The sequence below is a fragment of the Atta colombica genome, unplaced genomic scaffold, assembly GCF_001594045.1.
Source record: "Atta colombica isolate Treedump-2 unplaced genomic scaffold, Acol1.0 scaffold66, whole genome shotgun sequence".
NCBI classification, from domain to species: domain Eukaryota; kingdom Metazoa; phylum Arthropoda; class Insecta; order Hymenoptera; family Formicidae; genus Atta; species Atta colombica.
Window position 1 is genome coordinate 799,655 of NW_017259557.1, and position 14,421 is coordinate 814,075.

The following is a 14,421-nucleotide window of genomic DNA, read 5'->3' on the forward strand; positions in this document are numbered from 1 at the left end:
TAGAATGTTTCGATTTAATAAAGCCTTCTTCAGCCATTACAAATGCTCAATCAATCGGTTATAATTAAAACAGACAAAAATTTTTCATCTGTATGTTGCATATTTTTACATCATGTTTTATATGAAAATTTTCTTTATTCTATTTTAATTGTATTCGACTGATTAAATGTTCATTGCAGCTGAAAAGGGCTTTGTTAGTTAAGTCGAAAGTTCCGAAAGTTCATTAAATATATATGTTTTATTAATTTGACATTTATTTTTATTCGTTTTTATATTAACCTTTTAATTTTATATATTTAATACGAGCTACTTTCACTCTTTATATTAATAAATCTGTAACAACATAATATCTAATATATATTGATCGAAAAATTAAATTGATACGCGACTGATTAAAATCTAGCATAAAAACAACTATTGATAATTTTTTTCTTTTTAGAAAATTATAAGATAGGTAATATTTTCTAAACATATCATTTTTGTCATCGTCATCGTTCGATTTATGTGTAGTTTTATAAATAATAGAGATACTACATATCTGTATACTGTTCTTGCTGTGGAATAGAAATAAAGTATTAACTGCATTTAAAATATACTTATTATCTTACCTATATGTATATGCATAGGAATAATTAGTTAACACAAGAGATTACGTGATTCTAAGCAATGGTTGAATGCAATAGCAACTATTTAATTGTATCACCGATTTATATTTACAATCGCAATGATAGTATTTATGTATTTTATTACAATTCAATCAGACATATTTGTGTTCATACATATTGTAAGAGAATCTTAATAAAATTTTATACACCATTAAATAAATGGGAAATTTCTATTCCACATGCATGCACAGAATGTTTGACCTAAAAAAGCATGATTTACATAACGCAGCATTAGAACAGCATTCGAATGGAATGGAAATTTCTACCAGAGAGTTGAGTTTTTTTTCTGTCACAATATTCTTTGTCTCCTCCTTCTATTACTTGATTATTTTATTTAATGTATTATTACGAAAAATTCATTTAATAATAATAATAGTATTTAGAATTGATTTACAATTCGAAATTTATAAATTTTAAAACTTTGTAGCGCGGAATATTTCATGAGATTTTACAGTAAACTTAGCTTAAGTATTCTTAAATATGTTACATTTTGAGACAATCTTTTTCTTTTCTCTTCCTCTAATAGAAAAAAATTATTTAAGTTAAGCATACGAAAATAATAGCATACTGATTGTGTTTATCATTTCCATATATTCCGTTTAAAAATAAAATTTTATCAGTTATCACACACATCTACATAAAAAATTTGTTCTATGTCAGAAAAACAGTACATTATTCTGTTCTATGACTTATCATAAAATTCTACCATATGTGTCCTTTTGATGGCCAGCACAAAATGTAAATTGATTCCATTTAAATTCAAAAATTTTTGCGATTATTTGATTAGTTTCTTCTTATACATTCATGTAGTGTAATGTACGATGTATTTTATTATGCACATCGCAGGTCAGCAGGAATATAGCTCTCGTCAAGCGGGTATTACCAGCGGCATAGTGCTGGCTTGTCTGATACCCATTCTGTTGGTAATCATTTGTGTCGGATATCGAGCTCTCAAGAGTCGAAAGCAACAACGGGAAAGTGAGGAGGTTTTAGCAAGGTATTGAACTTGTTCATTGTCAATTCTGAGGTGAATCTTGTATATGATCGCGACTAAACCGCTATGATATTTTTCAGGACGCGGCAAGCAGAACTGCAACGGTTGCGGAAGATCGACGAGGCTGAGGAGTCTATCCCTTACAATCCAAGCAAAATCACGGAAATCAATTAGAGAAAATTTTATATGTCAAATTTTTAGAAATGTAGAACTTTTGTACGATATTCATATATCATTTCGCATTATTTACTTGTAATTCACCAATTCCCATTCAGTGAATATTATGTCATAACTTTTATTTAAGTATACATATTTACGAAAAACTACATTTAACAAATTCGTAGCTTTTCTTTTTTTTCTTCATCTTTTTTTAAGTCTACTATTGCTTACATTGTAAATGTGCACAACGACAGAAGAAAAAACAATACTATTTCCTTCTTTTAAATTAAACATATTTTCAAACTCAATCAATTTTTAAAGATACATTAATAAATTAGAATAAGAGAAATCTTTTTTTCGAATTATCCAAGTTACGAACGATGTTCCGTCATAAATATTACTCCACTTTATTCTACAGGCAAGATTTATGAATTTAAAGAAATGGAAATACAGATAGCTATACAGAGTGTAACAAAAATGTTGAATAAAACTTTATTAATTTTTATTGCTTATAACATACATTTAAGGTTGCTTATAATATATATTGTTATTATAATATACATTTAAAGAAAAATTTATTATATATTATGCAGTTAATATGAGTCCAACAGAAATACTTATAGCATCTGTCATATTCAAATTCATCAGAAATTGAAATTAGATTTATATACTCTTTTAATATTCAATTTTGTCCTTTATTTCATAATATTATACAATAAATTTCTTTCTAATTAGCATTCCAATGTCTAATGTATTTGGTGTGCATATTCATTCAAATTTCAATTGAATTTCATTAGATTCGATTCTTCGTTCTTTTTTCCGAATTTGAGAAATTTGAAACTGAATTAATTCGAAATTTCAAATTATCGATTGTTCGAAATCGTTTTGAATCACTCGCCCATTTTATTTGCTTTATTTATATGGGACTCTTCCCTGCTGCATATATCAACATGATACAAGAAATGACACAATAGCCAAATAAGCATCTTATCTAATATCTCTCGTTTCAATTATTGCATTTTGATGAATACGTCGTCCGAAGTATCATGCTAGAACAAACTACAGTCGCTACGATGTATGTATGGAATATATTAAGCATTGTCCTGTGTAATAGATAATGCTGCGCGACGACCAAAATATAAGACTTTTAGAGAGTTCTATACTAAACAGTACTATAACTCTCTTTCTCACTTTCGTCAAATGTCAAATTTATATTTATTTCAGTTCTAAAAGCATACAGTTCAGCAAATAGACTTCACATATCAAGAACGATGTCACTAACATTTTGTTTGAAAATATAATGCTTTATAAAATATTCAAATGCTTCTTTCTATAAATTAATTTCATTTAATTATCATCACATATTTTCTGTTTCATTCCATAAACCATCTGACATCATTTAAGCTATTCTTACAATTACATTTAATGGTTTATTAATCGAATATCGCATTAACATACATTAATTAAAAATCGTTCGGTGCGCATACCTCAGCTTTTTTATTAACTGATATTTATGCAAACATATTTAAAAATTTTTATATTAATTAATTGATTCAAGAAAAGAATACTTTGCATTAAAGAATATATATATGCGTCATCAATGTCATTATAAAAATATAGTTCGTGAATCTAACGTCACGCGTTATTCAAAGCTTTGTTTTCTCATTAATTATAATATTATGTGATTTCGTTATAATCGTTGAATATATATATAACACTATATTGCATTTGTTCTTCCTTAAATCATAATTATTATTATTATTATCGAATAACGAAAATATATTCTTCTTGGTTTAAATTTAATTAAAATTTTTTCATATTATGTTTTCATATATGTTGGTAATATGCAACTTCAAGCAAGTTACGTTGGTTTAACACTATATATATAATCTTATTATTAGATTTATATTTTAAAAATAAAGATTCCCAATAAAATCCAAATAAACATTCCCAATATAAGAATATTTTTTTCTTTCTCTGAGTGTTTCAATAATTTAAAATTTTAGAATTTTATTAAATATTAGAACTGTATTAAATATGAAATGAGATGTAGAGCACAATTTACCGTCAAACGGTACATTTAATACACACACACAAACTAACTAAAGATATCAGTATTTATTTACATTTTCTGATAAGAAGATATATAACTTCCTTCGATCTTGAGCTATAACTAATTTTGAAATAGTAAACATATCTCCGAGTAATAAGCAGTTAGTCGTGAGCAATCCATGATACAGAACGATGTTAACGAAAATGACTCAACAGTGACCAGAAGGTATAGTGCAATTTTACAAAGAATCTGGATTAGACGCGGAGGACATTCAGTTATTCAAATGTGAATGCTGTAGACAAGAATCAAAGCTTGTTTTTGCCATCGATTATGTTAGAATGATATTACATACATTTATACGAAATGCATAATAAATCAGAAATAATGAAAGATCCAAAATATGAGTCCATAGCAACAAGTTTTAATTTCATCGCCAATATCAAAACTGATGTTGGGAAATGTCTTGTTTCAAATTGTGGCGTGACAATTAAAAGTAAATTTGATAAAACATTACCATTTAAAAACCATTTGATAACGCATCACTCAGACAACAATAAAAGTTTTTTTGCAAGAGCAGTAGAAATAGTTTCTGGACAAAAAATACTGAATAATTACGAAATAGAAGACATCGAATATGCGAAATGCTCATTTTGTTGAACGCCGTTACCCTTGGAAGATTTGGACTCGCACCCTGCTGAAGTACTCGTCTTGTCTTAAGCAGATACTTGATTCCACATGTTGAGTATGTAAAATGTATTGTTCATATTTTTCACATCCAAAAGCATGAAAAGTTGGTTTTATATACATTCTATTTATTTTGTTTTTTCGTTATTTGAAAAACAGGAAAGATTTTACAAATAGAATTGAAATTGAGCATATATTTTCATGAAATTAATGTTATATAAATTAATGTTATATAAAACTGTAACCATTATTTTTTTTGTCATACGTACGAATATACATTTTACCATATAACATTTAAGTTTTGTAATAACTTTTATAAATTGGATTGAAAGATGAAAAATATTAGAAATTAATTAGTTTACGAACTTAAATAAATTTCAGTTAAATACAATTTTGCACTCGTGTCAGATTGTATTGATTATATTCGTACGTGTACAGAATTGATAATAAGAATAGAATCCTAGATAAGGTAATTATTTAGAATAGCATACCCACCTAAAATCTTAATGAAAATACATTCATCCAACGCGTTTTCACTCAAAATGAAAGAATCTGGCAAAAAATGCGGTGGTCGGCCTCGTGAATCGAGATATTAAGCGTCAAAGTTCGAGATTTTAGAGATTAAGATATCTGTCATTCCGACTCGCTGCAGCGCTACATATACGTAAGATCTGTTCTTCTTCGAAGAATTCTGAAATAGTGCAATAAATTAGAATGAGACAGTTGTAGTTTGAAGCACTTTCAGCGCTTTAAAAACGACAATTCATTACTTTAAAAATAATTCACTGCTTTAAAAACAATTCACTGCTCTAAAAATAATTCACTGCCTTAAAAACAACAATACACTATTTTAAACATACAAATTCTTTACATTAGCAATGAATTTGTATTTTTAAAACAGTGAATTGTTATTTTTGAAGCAGTAAATTGTTTTTAAAGCATTGAATTGTTGTTTTTAAAACAGTGAATTGTTATTTTTAAAATAATGCTTTTAAAGCATAGAATAGAGCTTATTATTTAATAAATATATATCTCTTTGATTTTTCTTATATGGATTAAAATTTTACAAAATGTTACAAATGTTTCATTATGTATTATTTAATTCGTTAATTAAAATGAATAATATTACCTCATGATTTAAATAATTAAACCTGTATGTTATTTTAATAAACCTGTATGTTAATAATTAAACCTGTAGTGAATCACACATTTCCGATCTTTTGTATACACTTTTTTTAATATAAAGGATAAGATATGTAAAAAAATCTTCCGTTATTGCATTTACAAAAGAGAAATTTACGAGAATCATTCGGTTAAGTTGCGATCCTAGAACAATTTTCGGATAAACCTCGGCTACAATTTTGCATGTCTAACTACATCTTGGACAGCAAGCCAAGGATTTTTATTCAGTTGCTCTACTGAATATGCCATTTTACTTATTATTACGATTAAATCAGTCTACAGCAAAGAAGTATGCATTCCAAAACGACAACTACTTACTGATCGCTTAGTGAGCTTTTTTTTTTTTGATTGGCATATTCCATTAGATCCTAAAATATAGACCAATCAAATGAAAGTGTTCAAAACTACAACTGTCTCACTCTAATTTATTACACTATTTCAGAATTCTTCGAAAAAGAACAGATCTTACATATACGTAGCGCTGCAACGAGTCGGAACGATAGATATCTTAACCTCTAAAATCTCGAACTTTAACGCTTAATATCTTGAGGTCGATCATCGCATTTTTTTGTCAAATTTTTTCATTTTTGAATGAAAACGCGTCGGTTGAATGTATGTTCGGTACTTATTCACGGCTTCTAGTCACATCGTCCGATAAAGAATTGATCAATCCGCGAGATGTCATTAAGCGACGCATGAGTTGTGCGTAATCGATTAGCAATACTCCAATCAGATCGGCCGCTCTAACTGTCTCGTTGATAGTATGCGCTCGCCTCATGTTAAAGATTTTATCACGCTACCGCATTATTGAGACTCTTTCCGCATCTACTGACTAAAACACATTTGCAGGTCTGAGGTCTGTTCAAATAAAGTTTGGAAAGCAGGGAAAATCTCTTTTTTCGACCAAGTGCCCTCGAAGCAATCATACCGCGGGAAACACTTGGACGATCGCATAGCCATGCCATCACAAATCCATCCTGCATGCAGCAAGATCACCAACAGTATATTTTCATTAAGATTTTAGGTGGGGTATGCTATTCTAAATAATTACCCCAGATAAATTGAATTATACTTAATAAACAAATGTAGCGTTTTATGTTTCCGCCATAATAAATTAAATTAAATTTGTAGTAATGACCGTTATGGTAATCATATAATTTATATATATTTATTAATACATAATTCCATGCCATTGCAGTCACTGGTAATCTACAAATCATAGACAAGTAATTTAAAATTGAGAAATAGAATGTAACTGAAAAACGATAAAACAAAAATTAATCAACTATATTTAGTAATCTTATGGATTCCAGAGCTCCGGAAATATTAGACGAAGAAATACCATTCCTAGATGAAGCACTTATATTAAGCTAAAAAAAAGAAGAAAAAATATATCTAGAAGTGAACACAAAAAAAGCAAAGTATTGATAAAGAAGTTGTAATGGAACAGACTATAAAAATTGTAGAAATGGAAGTTGCTTCAGAAGATCTTAATATGCTACTGCAACGATACACTATGGTATGGCCTATATATAAAATATATGATAAAATAAATGAACAAAATATACATAAACTACTTTAGAAATACAAAATAACGGATGGAACCCTAGCAACTTGCTACAGTTGTCAATATTTAGAAAATTTGGAAGAAGACGCTCAATTATCACTCTACAAATTTATAAATATGTACGATCACTGAATGGAAGATCATTAGTATGAAACAAATATTTTTTAGTCTAAAAGTATTTAATCTAAAAGTTAATTTTGCCCGTTTTACTTGTTTTATTTCTATCTTCATAATAATTCGAAGAGACGTAATTGGTCTGACTTCGGTTTTATTCTACCAAAATACATCGTATCATTCGTAAACATTTTACAAATATAATCACAGAGCATTAAACAGAGAACTAAACATGAAGCAGCGTCAGTTATGGTCAAAGTTAGACAAACGCATACATATGTACTCAAAAATGATTGCACAACAATTACTTTCGGTCTTTCAACACATAATCAATAAATGAAATATTACAATAATCCCAAATTTAATTAGAACTTTAATTTCATGCTACTAGCATCTTAAAACCTATAAAAAACTTCTTGAGAAAAATGTAACTTTTTATTATTGGGTTGTCCAGAAAGTGCCGACTAATTTATATAATTTAATATATTTATATAATTTAATAAATGTATACTGAAATTTAAATTTTCTGCGTTTCAATTTTCTTTCAATATCGGCACGAACTTTCCGGACAATCTAATATTTTTAAGATTATTTAAAATACATACATGTATATGCGAAATTATAGACAATTGTTTTGTAAGTAAACGAAACACTTTCTTTATGTGTCTTAGTTTAACATTTAATTTTGATCATAATTGATGTTCTTCGTACTTAATCGATTTACTCAAATAAACGATTTCATTTTTAATTTTAATATTTATCCTGAAATATTTTTTTAATAGCAGTCCAGATGAAATTAAGAGAAAGAGTCTACAAATCAAGATGGAATATTTAATCGAAAAAAAGGCGAGAAGCTGCAGATATCATATCAAGCGGAGAGATATGAGATTCAAGAAGTACACATTGTTGAGTAATTATTCACTTTTCTTATATTAAATAACATTAACAGATATGAAAATTAAATATTAACTTCCAATAAGTATAATTCATATTGTTACAAAAAATATAATAAATTGTGAACTATGTTTCACGTTATTTAAATTAATAAATCGCAAAATATTTAAGCTTTTTTCAATTATACAAATTTTAAAAATTTCTTACATAATCGCCATCATTATATTTCCTGTATGTAAAATGTAAGCAAAAAGTATTGTAGTACTAATTAAAAGTAGTAATACTAACATTTTCTGCTTATATATTGCATACGGAATTTGTGATGATAAATTCAATAATGAATGCATGTAAATGCAAAGAAGAGATCGCTAACAAACGTATCGCAATGATTGCGATTACTTCGTATGTAACGAAATACTGTTGCATGCATATATAATATGCATATGTTTACTATCTGAATTGCCTCTAATAAACAGTCATTCATTTATCTTAATAAATAATTTCTCATCAGTTAGAACGAAAATTGCAAAATGGCAAATAATTAACTTTTTTGTTCAATTTAAATTGCTTCAAGAATCGTACTTTATAATCAGACACCCTAGCAGTATATTTGCATATTACATGTGATTTAGTATCTATAGCATTATATTTCAATATTCAATTTTAAAGAATTTATATATTAATTTTACAGTTGTAAATAATTACAAATGTAAATATTAACAAATTGATATTATCAATTTGTTAATATTTACATTTGTAATTATTTACAACTGTATCCAAAAAATACCAATTTTGATTTGATATTTCAACAGGATGTACAATTTGAAATTATTATATATATTATTATATCTTATATTTCATGGCATTTTTCTGTTTTTTTAAATAATACATAACAGTTTCTATCTTTTTAATCATATGTGAATACAGGATTGGACAAGGCATTCCGAGTGAGGATGTACCAGAGACACCAGAGTCTAGTGAAATACGAAGCACTATGACGCAAAGTTCTGCGACTGTAGAATACAGGCCTGGACAACGCAGTTCAAGTGGTGAGAGTGTACCAGAGGCATCAGAGTTTAGCGAAATACGAAGCATTACGACGCAAAGTCCTTTGACTAAGGAATCACTATTAAAACGAAGGAGATCAGATTCTGATAATTACTCACTTCGTTTATATCACGTAAAGATAACATTACATATACAATTTGTAATAAGTCTAACTTCTCCTGATCACAGAAAACTAATTAACAGAAAAAATTATACAGAATTATACAGAAAATTATACAAAAAATCTTTTATTGTGTTGCAATTTTTGTAATAACTTATCAAATGCTATATAAATAATAAAATAAGATTACAGATGTTATAGATTGTATTGAATCCGAAAAGAATTCAAAATCGCCGCTGATACAGGGCATTTTTATACAAAGGATATTTTGCCATCTGTTTTAATAGTCCATATTTACTAATCTTTAAAATAAAATATTTTTTAAAATAACCTTTTCAAATGAGTTTAGGAAGAGTGCAATTTTTCATTTTATCAAAAGTATCGGTTATGTAACTTTTTTTTTCGTAAGCCAAAGATAAGAAGTAAAAATCTTTTTCATTGAAATTATCAAATTTTTTCGGTTTTCAGTCATATAGAAAAAGATACATGATAATAGAGGAATTTTTTAATTAATTTAACTCGTGTTATATGACTAGGAGAAGTGTTGCTCTATTAAAATTGCTGAATATAGCATTGTACGTATTGAAACATTGTAATAGTGCCGGGATATGAACAATTTCCCAATTTAATCAATGATTTAGTTTTCGAAATACGATTTCTGTAAATTATTATGATTAAATCTTTTGACAAATCAATTGTGCTAAGGTACTCATTTTACATATTTACCATGTTTATAGATTCAGATGGTCGAATAAATATTACTGTGGCGGATTCCTAATTTTTGACTGTGAAACCATTATGCAGACTAGTAGTATCCATATTTGATTGGAAGATCAAAGAGTAAAACAATTCTGTTGAGTGTTTATCGTAATAGGATACATAAAAATTAAATAATTGTTTTATAAATATAATAATCTATGTTATTTTACATAAATCATATTTTATTAATAATTTTTATAATAACTTTTTCGAACTGTAAAAAGTTATTTAATTTGCAAATATAATATTATTACACATTATATTTAAAAGACTAAATAGTGTATGTATTGGAAAAAAGTGTAAATTGGATGCTTTTTTCTCGAAAAATTGATGCGATGTATACACGGTAACTAAAAAAATTTAGAATGTAAATCTAAACGCATCAAGTATATTATTATGTTTAACAATATTAATAATTAAAGTATCAATATAATGTAGTCAATAAAAGATAAAGAGGATCATTAAAAAACAACGTTGATCGAGGAATAATTATGTCTCCAATAATTAATTGTATACTTCAAAAACCAAACTGATTCAATTAGGAAAGTATGGTTCATTTCGAGTATTTAAATAACGCAGTTTACTGCGTTTATGCATGCATTATAATACATATTTAAAATTATTCTTTATTTTATACAGATTTTCCGGAAAATCGCCCGCAATACTTCGGGAAGTGATTTAGGACCCCAAATGAAGGAAAAAAGACTATATAAAAATAGGTCCGGAAATAAGTCGTTTTCGAATTATAACTACTTATATTTTAAGAAAATTATAATTTATTTTTTATAATTACAATCATAATTTATTTATATATAGGATTTTAACATAAATAACTACACACAACAACTTCAGATTATTTTGCCGATATCCAAGATGTATCACGAGAAGACTTAAGAAAGCATCACTCTTTTTTAATTTTTTTTATTAAAAAATTTGTTTATTTTATTAGAAGGATATCAAGCAGATTGTGCCTTCACGTGCGTCCTGGATGATGCCAAAATAACTCCAAAGTATAGTTAAAACAGTATGAAAAAAGTTAGTATTGTAATTATAAAAAATCAATTACAATTTTTTTTTAACATAAATATAGTTATAATTCAGAAACTTATTTCCAGACTTTTGTTTATATACCTCTTTTTCCTTTTGGATCCCAAATCACTTCCCGAAGAATTGCGGACGATTTTCCATATATTCTTTATTATATTCACTCTTTTATACTTGTGTATTAATTATTATTTTTATTCTTCAGAATTATAAATAACTTGATGCGTTTCTTTTTGAAAATAATTGTGCTTATTAAACGTATTATACTACATATTAGCATTTTAGGATAAAAAATACTATCAGTCATAGCCGCGAGTACTTCAGCTTTGTGCGAATACAAACTTTCCAAGGATAATGGCGTCCGACAAAATGAGCATTTCGCATATTCGGTGTTCTCGTAATTATTCAGTATTTTTTATCCAGAAAATTTCTGCTCTTGCAAAAAAACTTTTATTATCGTCTGGATGATGTGTTATTAAATCGTTTTTAAATGGTAATGCTTTATCAAATTTACTTATAATTGTCACGTCACAATATGAAACAAGACATTTCCCAATGTCAGTTTTCTTCTGATATTGGCGATGAAGGTTAAAATTTGTTGCTACGAACTCATATTTTGGATCTTCCATTATTTCTGATTTATTATGCATTTCATATAAATGATATATCATTTTAACGTAATTGAAATCGGCAAAAACAGACTTTGATTCTTGTCTACAGCATTCACATTAATAACTGATTATTCTCCGCGTCTAACCCAGATCCTTTGTAAAACTGCACTATAACTGACTCTGGTCGCTTAATTAAACCAAGAAAAATATATTCTCGTTTTCTCTCAATAATAATAATTATGATTTAAGAAAGAGGAAATACATATAGATAATAATGATATCTTCAAATTGAGAATCAGAATTGCTTTAAATAAAAATAAAATTTTTGTTTTATTGTATTTTTTTCTTGAAAGCTATTAATATTTTTAAATTGTTTTATTAAAATTAAGCGTCTTATACGTGATCTCAATATGTAAAATGGACGTAAGAAATAAACGCCCAGATCCTGTATTCTTTAATTTTTCTTTTCTGTATTTGTTTATAAGCCGTCATTATGTGTTTATAACAATTGTGTTGATATTTTATATAATAAAAAGGCTGCGCAATTGTCGTTACGAACACACAAGAGCTGTATAACGAGTTTCATTGTGCAATAAACAATTATTTTAGCTTTAATAAGTCTTAAGCCGTAAAAAATTGAGTCAATTATAGTTGAACATAAGAAGAATATTTTTATATACATATGCACACGAAAATACAGATGTACTCGTTACAGCTATCGTTTGCATAAAAATTCGAAATTATATGTATATTATGAACGAATTAATCAACAAAAAAACGAGAGTTTATAATAAATCTTACAAGATTGAATAGATTATTATATCTATTGAATTTAATTATTTGTTTAATAGACTATATCTTATTAAAGACTCAATTTTCACTCTTTAGAGTGAAATTCTACTCGGAATAAAAGAATTTAGAGAGTAGAGATTTGTAAAATAACGAGTCGTTATATCAAAGATTCGAGACTGTTAATTGTTTCGCTTTCGTTATTTGCTCAATGATTATAACAAAGTCATAAAATATTGTAATTAATGAGAAAACAAGACTTTGAATATTAACGCGTGACATTAGACGATTCACTATTTTTATGATTATATTAACGACGCATATATCTATTCTTTAATGCAAAGTATTGTCCTTGAAACAATTTATTAATGTAAAGATTTTAAAATATGTTTGCATAATAGCAGTTAATAAAAATAGCTGAGCGCGCAACACCGAACAATTTTTAATTAATTAAAATTTTTAGAAAATTCAGAAAAATAAGAATTGTTAAATTTCATATAATAAATTTCTTAGTATAAAAGTTTTTAAAATCCCATTATTATGAAGGTTTATCTCGAAGAGATGTCCGAGACAATAACCTTTTGTACCCATGTACATAAAAAATTACTATAATGTATTTTGTTATTATTAAATGTATTTGTAACCACTATTCTATAAGGAAATCATTCTATCCATTTATTTTTAATAAGCGAAGATTTTTAGTAATGTGTGGCAGAACATATTTTCTCATGAATTTTAATTATATTAAAGATGCAATAAAAATGTTAATTGTAATTGACATACTATTAATTAAATAAAATTATTACTATCTAAACGGTCTGGAAGATTCATATCCTCCTGTAACAAGATCACTTGTGTTTGAGGGATTGCTTAATTTTTCTTTACAAATGAGTCTTGTGAATTTGGTAGAATCAGAATACATTAAGTTTATTCTCCACTATGAAAATTGCTCTTCTTTGTATCAGATATTATCAAAAAGTACAGAGAATTCAAGAGTTCAAAAAAAATTCAGTGATATGTTATCTGAACTTATTTTCAGATGCAATATGTGTTTGTGTCTGAAAATATGAATTCTATATAGATGACAACTGAATTCTTTTTGAATTCTTTTTGAACTCTCTGTGCATCATCTGAATATATATAGAGGAAAATTCCCTATTATGAGATAGGCACCTAATATGAGATAGCGACGTTTCTGCCAAACTAATAAACTATCTATTGATTCCACCATGAATTATTACGCTTAGATTGAAAACTATTTAGTAGAAAATTCATTATTAGATCTTGCCTGTAGTCATTGTAAAAAACAAGATTTTAGAATTTGGATGTCTTCAAGTTTCACTGAGATGAGCGTTTAATCCTTGTTTATTATTTTATAAAAGAAATAAATATTTGGCAATAAATTTTTCATGTAGTGAAGAATAAAGCGTACTAATAGAAATATGTTGTATATACGGAATATGTTGAATTTTAATTACAGAAGTTAGATTTAATGATCGTAAAACCATAAGGTAGAAATTATGATTATACCCAGAGTATTTCTAATATAAAATAATCCATGCTTCTATGTTATAGTGAAAATCATTGTTAAAGTATAAATGTTATTATGCAATAATAAAAAAGACAACCGGAATGAATGTCCAGTGCCTATTTCTGCGATGCTTGATTCCAACTGAAGACGAATTCTGGGTATAATCTATACTTATTTTTCGCGCACTGGCTGTGTTTGTTTGTATTT

General features: G+C 27.2%; 1 protein-coding gene and 2 pseudogenes across 2 annotated transcripts in view; 2 read left to right on the plus strand and 1 right to left on the minus strand.

Moving 5' to 3' along the window:
- LOC108692241 (protein mesh) overlaps window positions 1–1,922 on the plus strand; it is an 11,578-nt gene extending 9,656 nt beyond the window's left edge. For both annotated transcript variants that reach the window (XM_018200417.1, XM_018200416.1), the window contains 2 exons: window positions 1,512–1,662; window positions 1,740–1,922. In XM_018200417.1, the coding sequence (XP_018055906.1) occupies window positions 1,512–1,662; window positions 1,740–1,833 (245 nt within the window). In that variant the 3' untranslated portion in view covers window positions 1,834–1,922. The remainder of the gene's footprint in view (window positions 1–1,511; window positions 1,663–1,739) is intronic.
- Window positions 1,923–4,074: 2,152 nt separating this feature from the next.
- Window positions 4,075–10,286, plus strand: LOC108692233 (annotated as a pseudogene).
- LOC108692215 lies at window positions 10,255–14,243 on the minus strand (annotated as a pseudogene).
- Window positions 14,244–14,421: the final 178 nt, after the last annotated feature.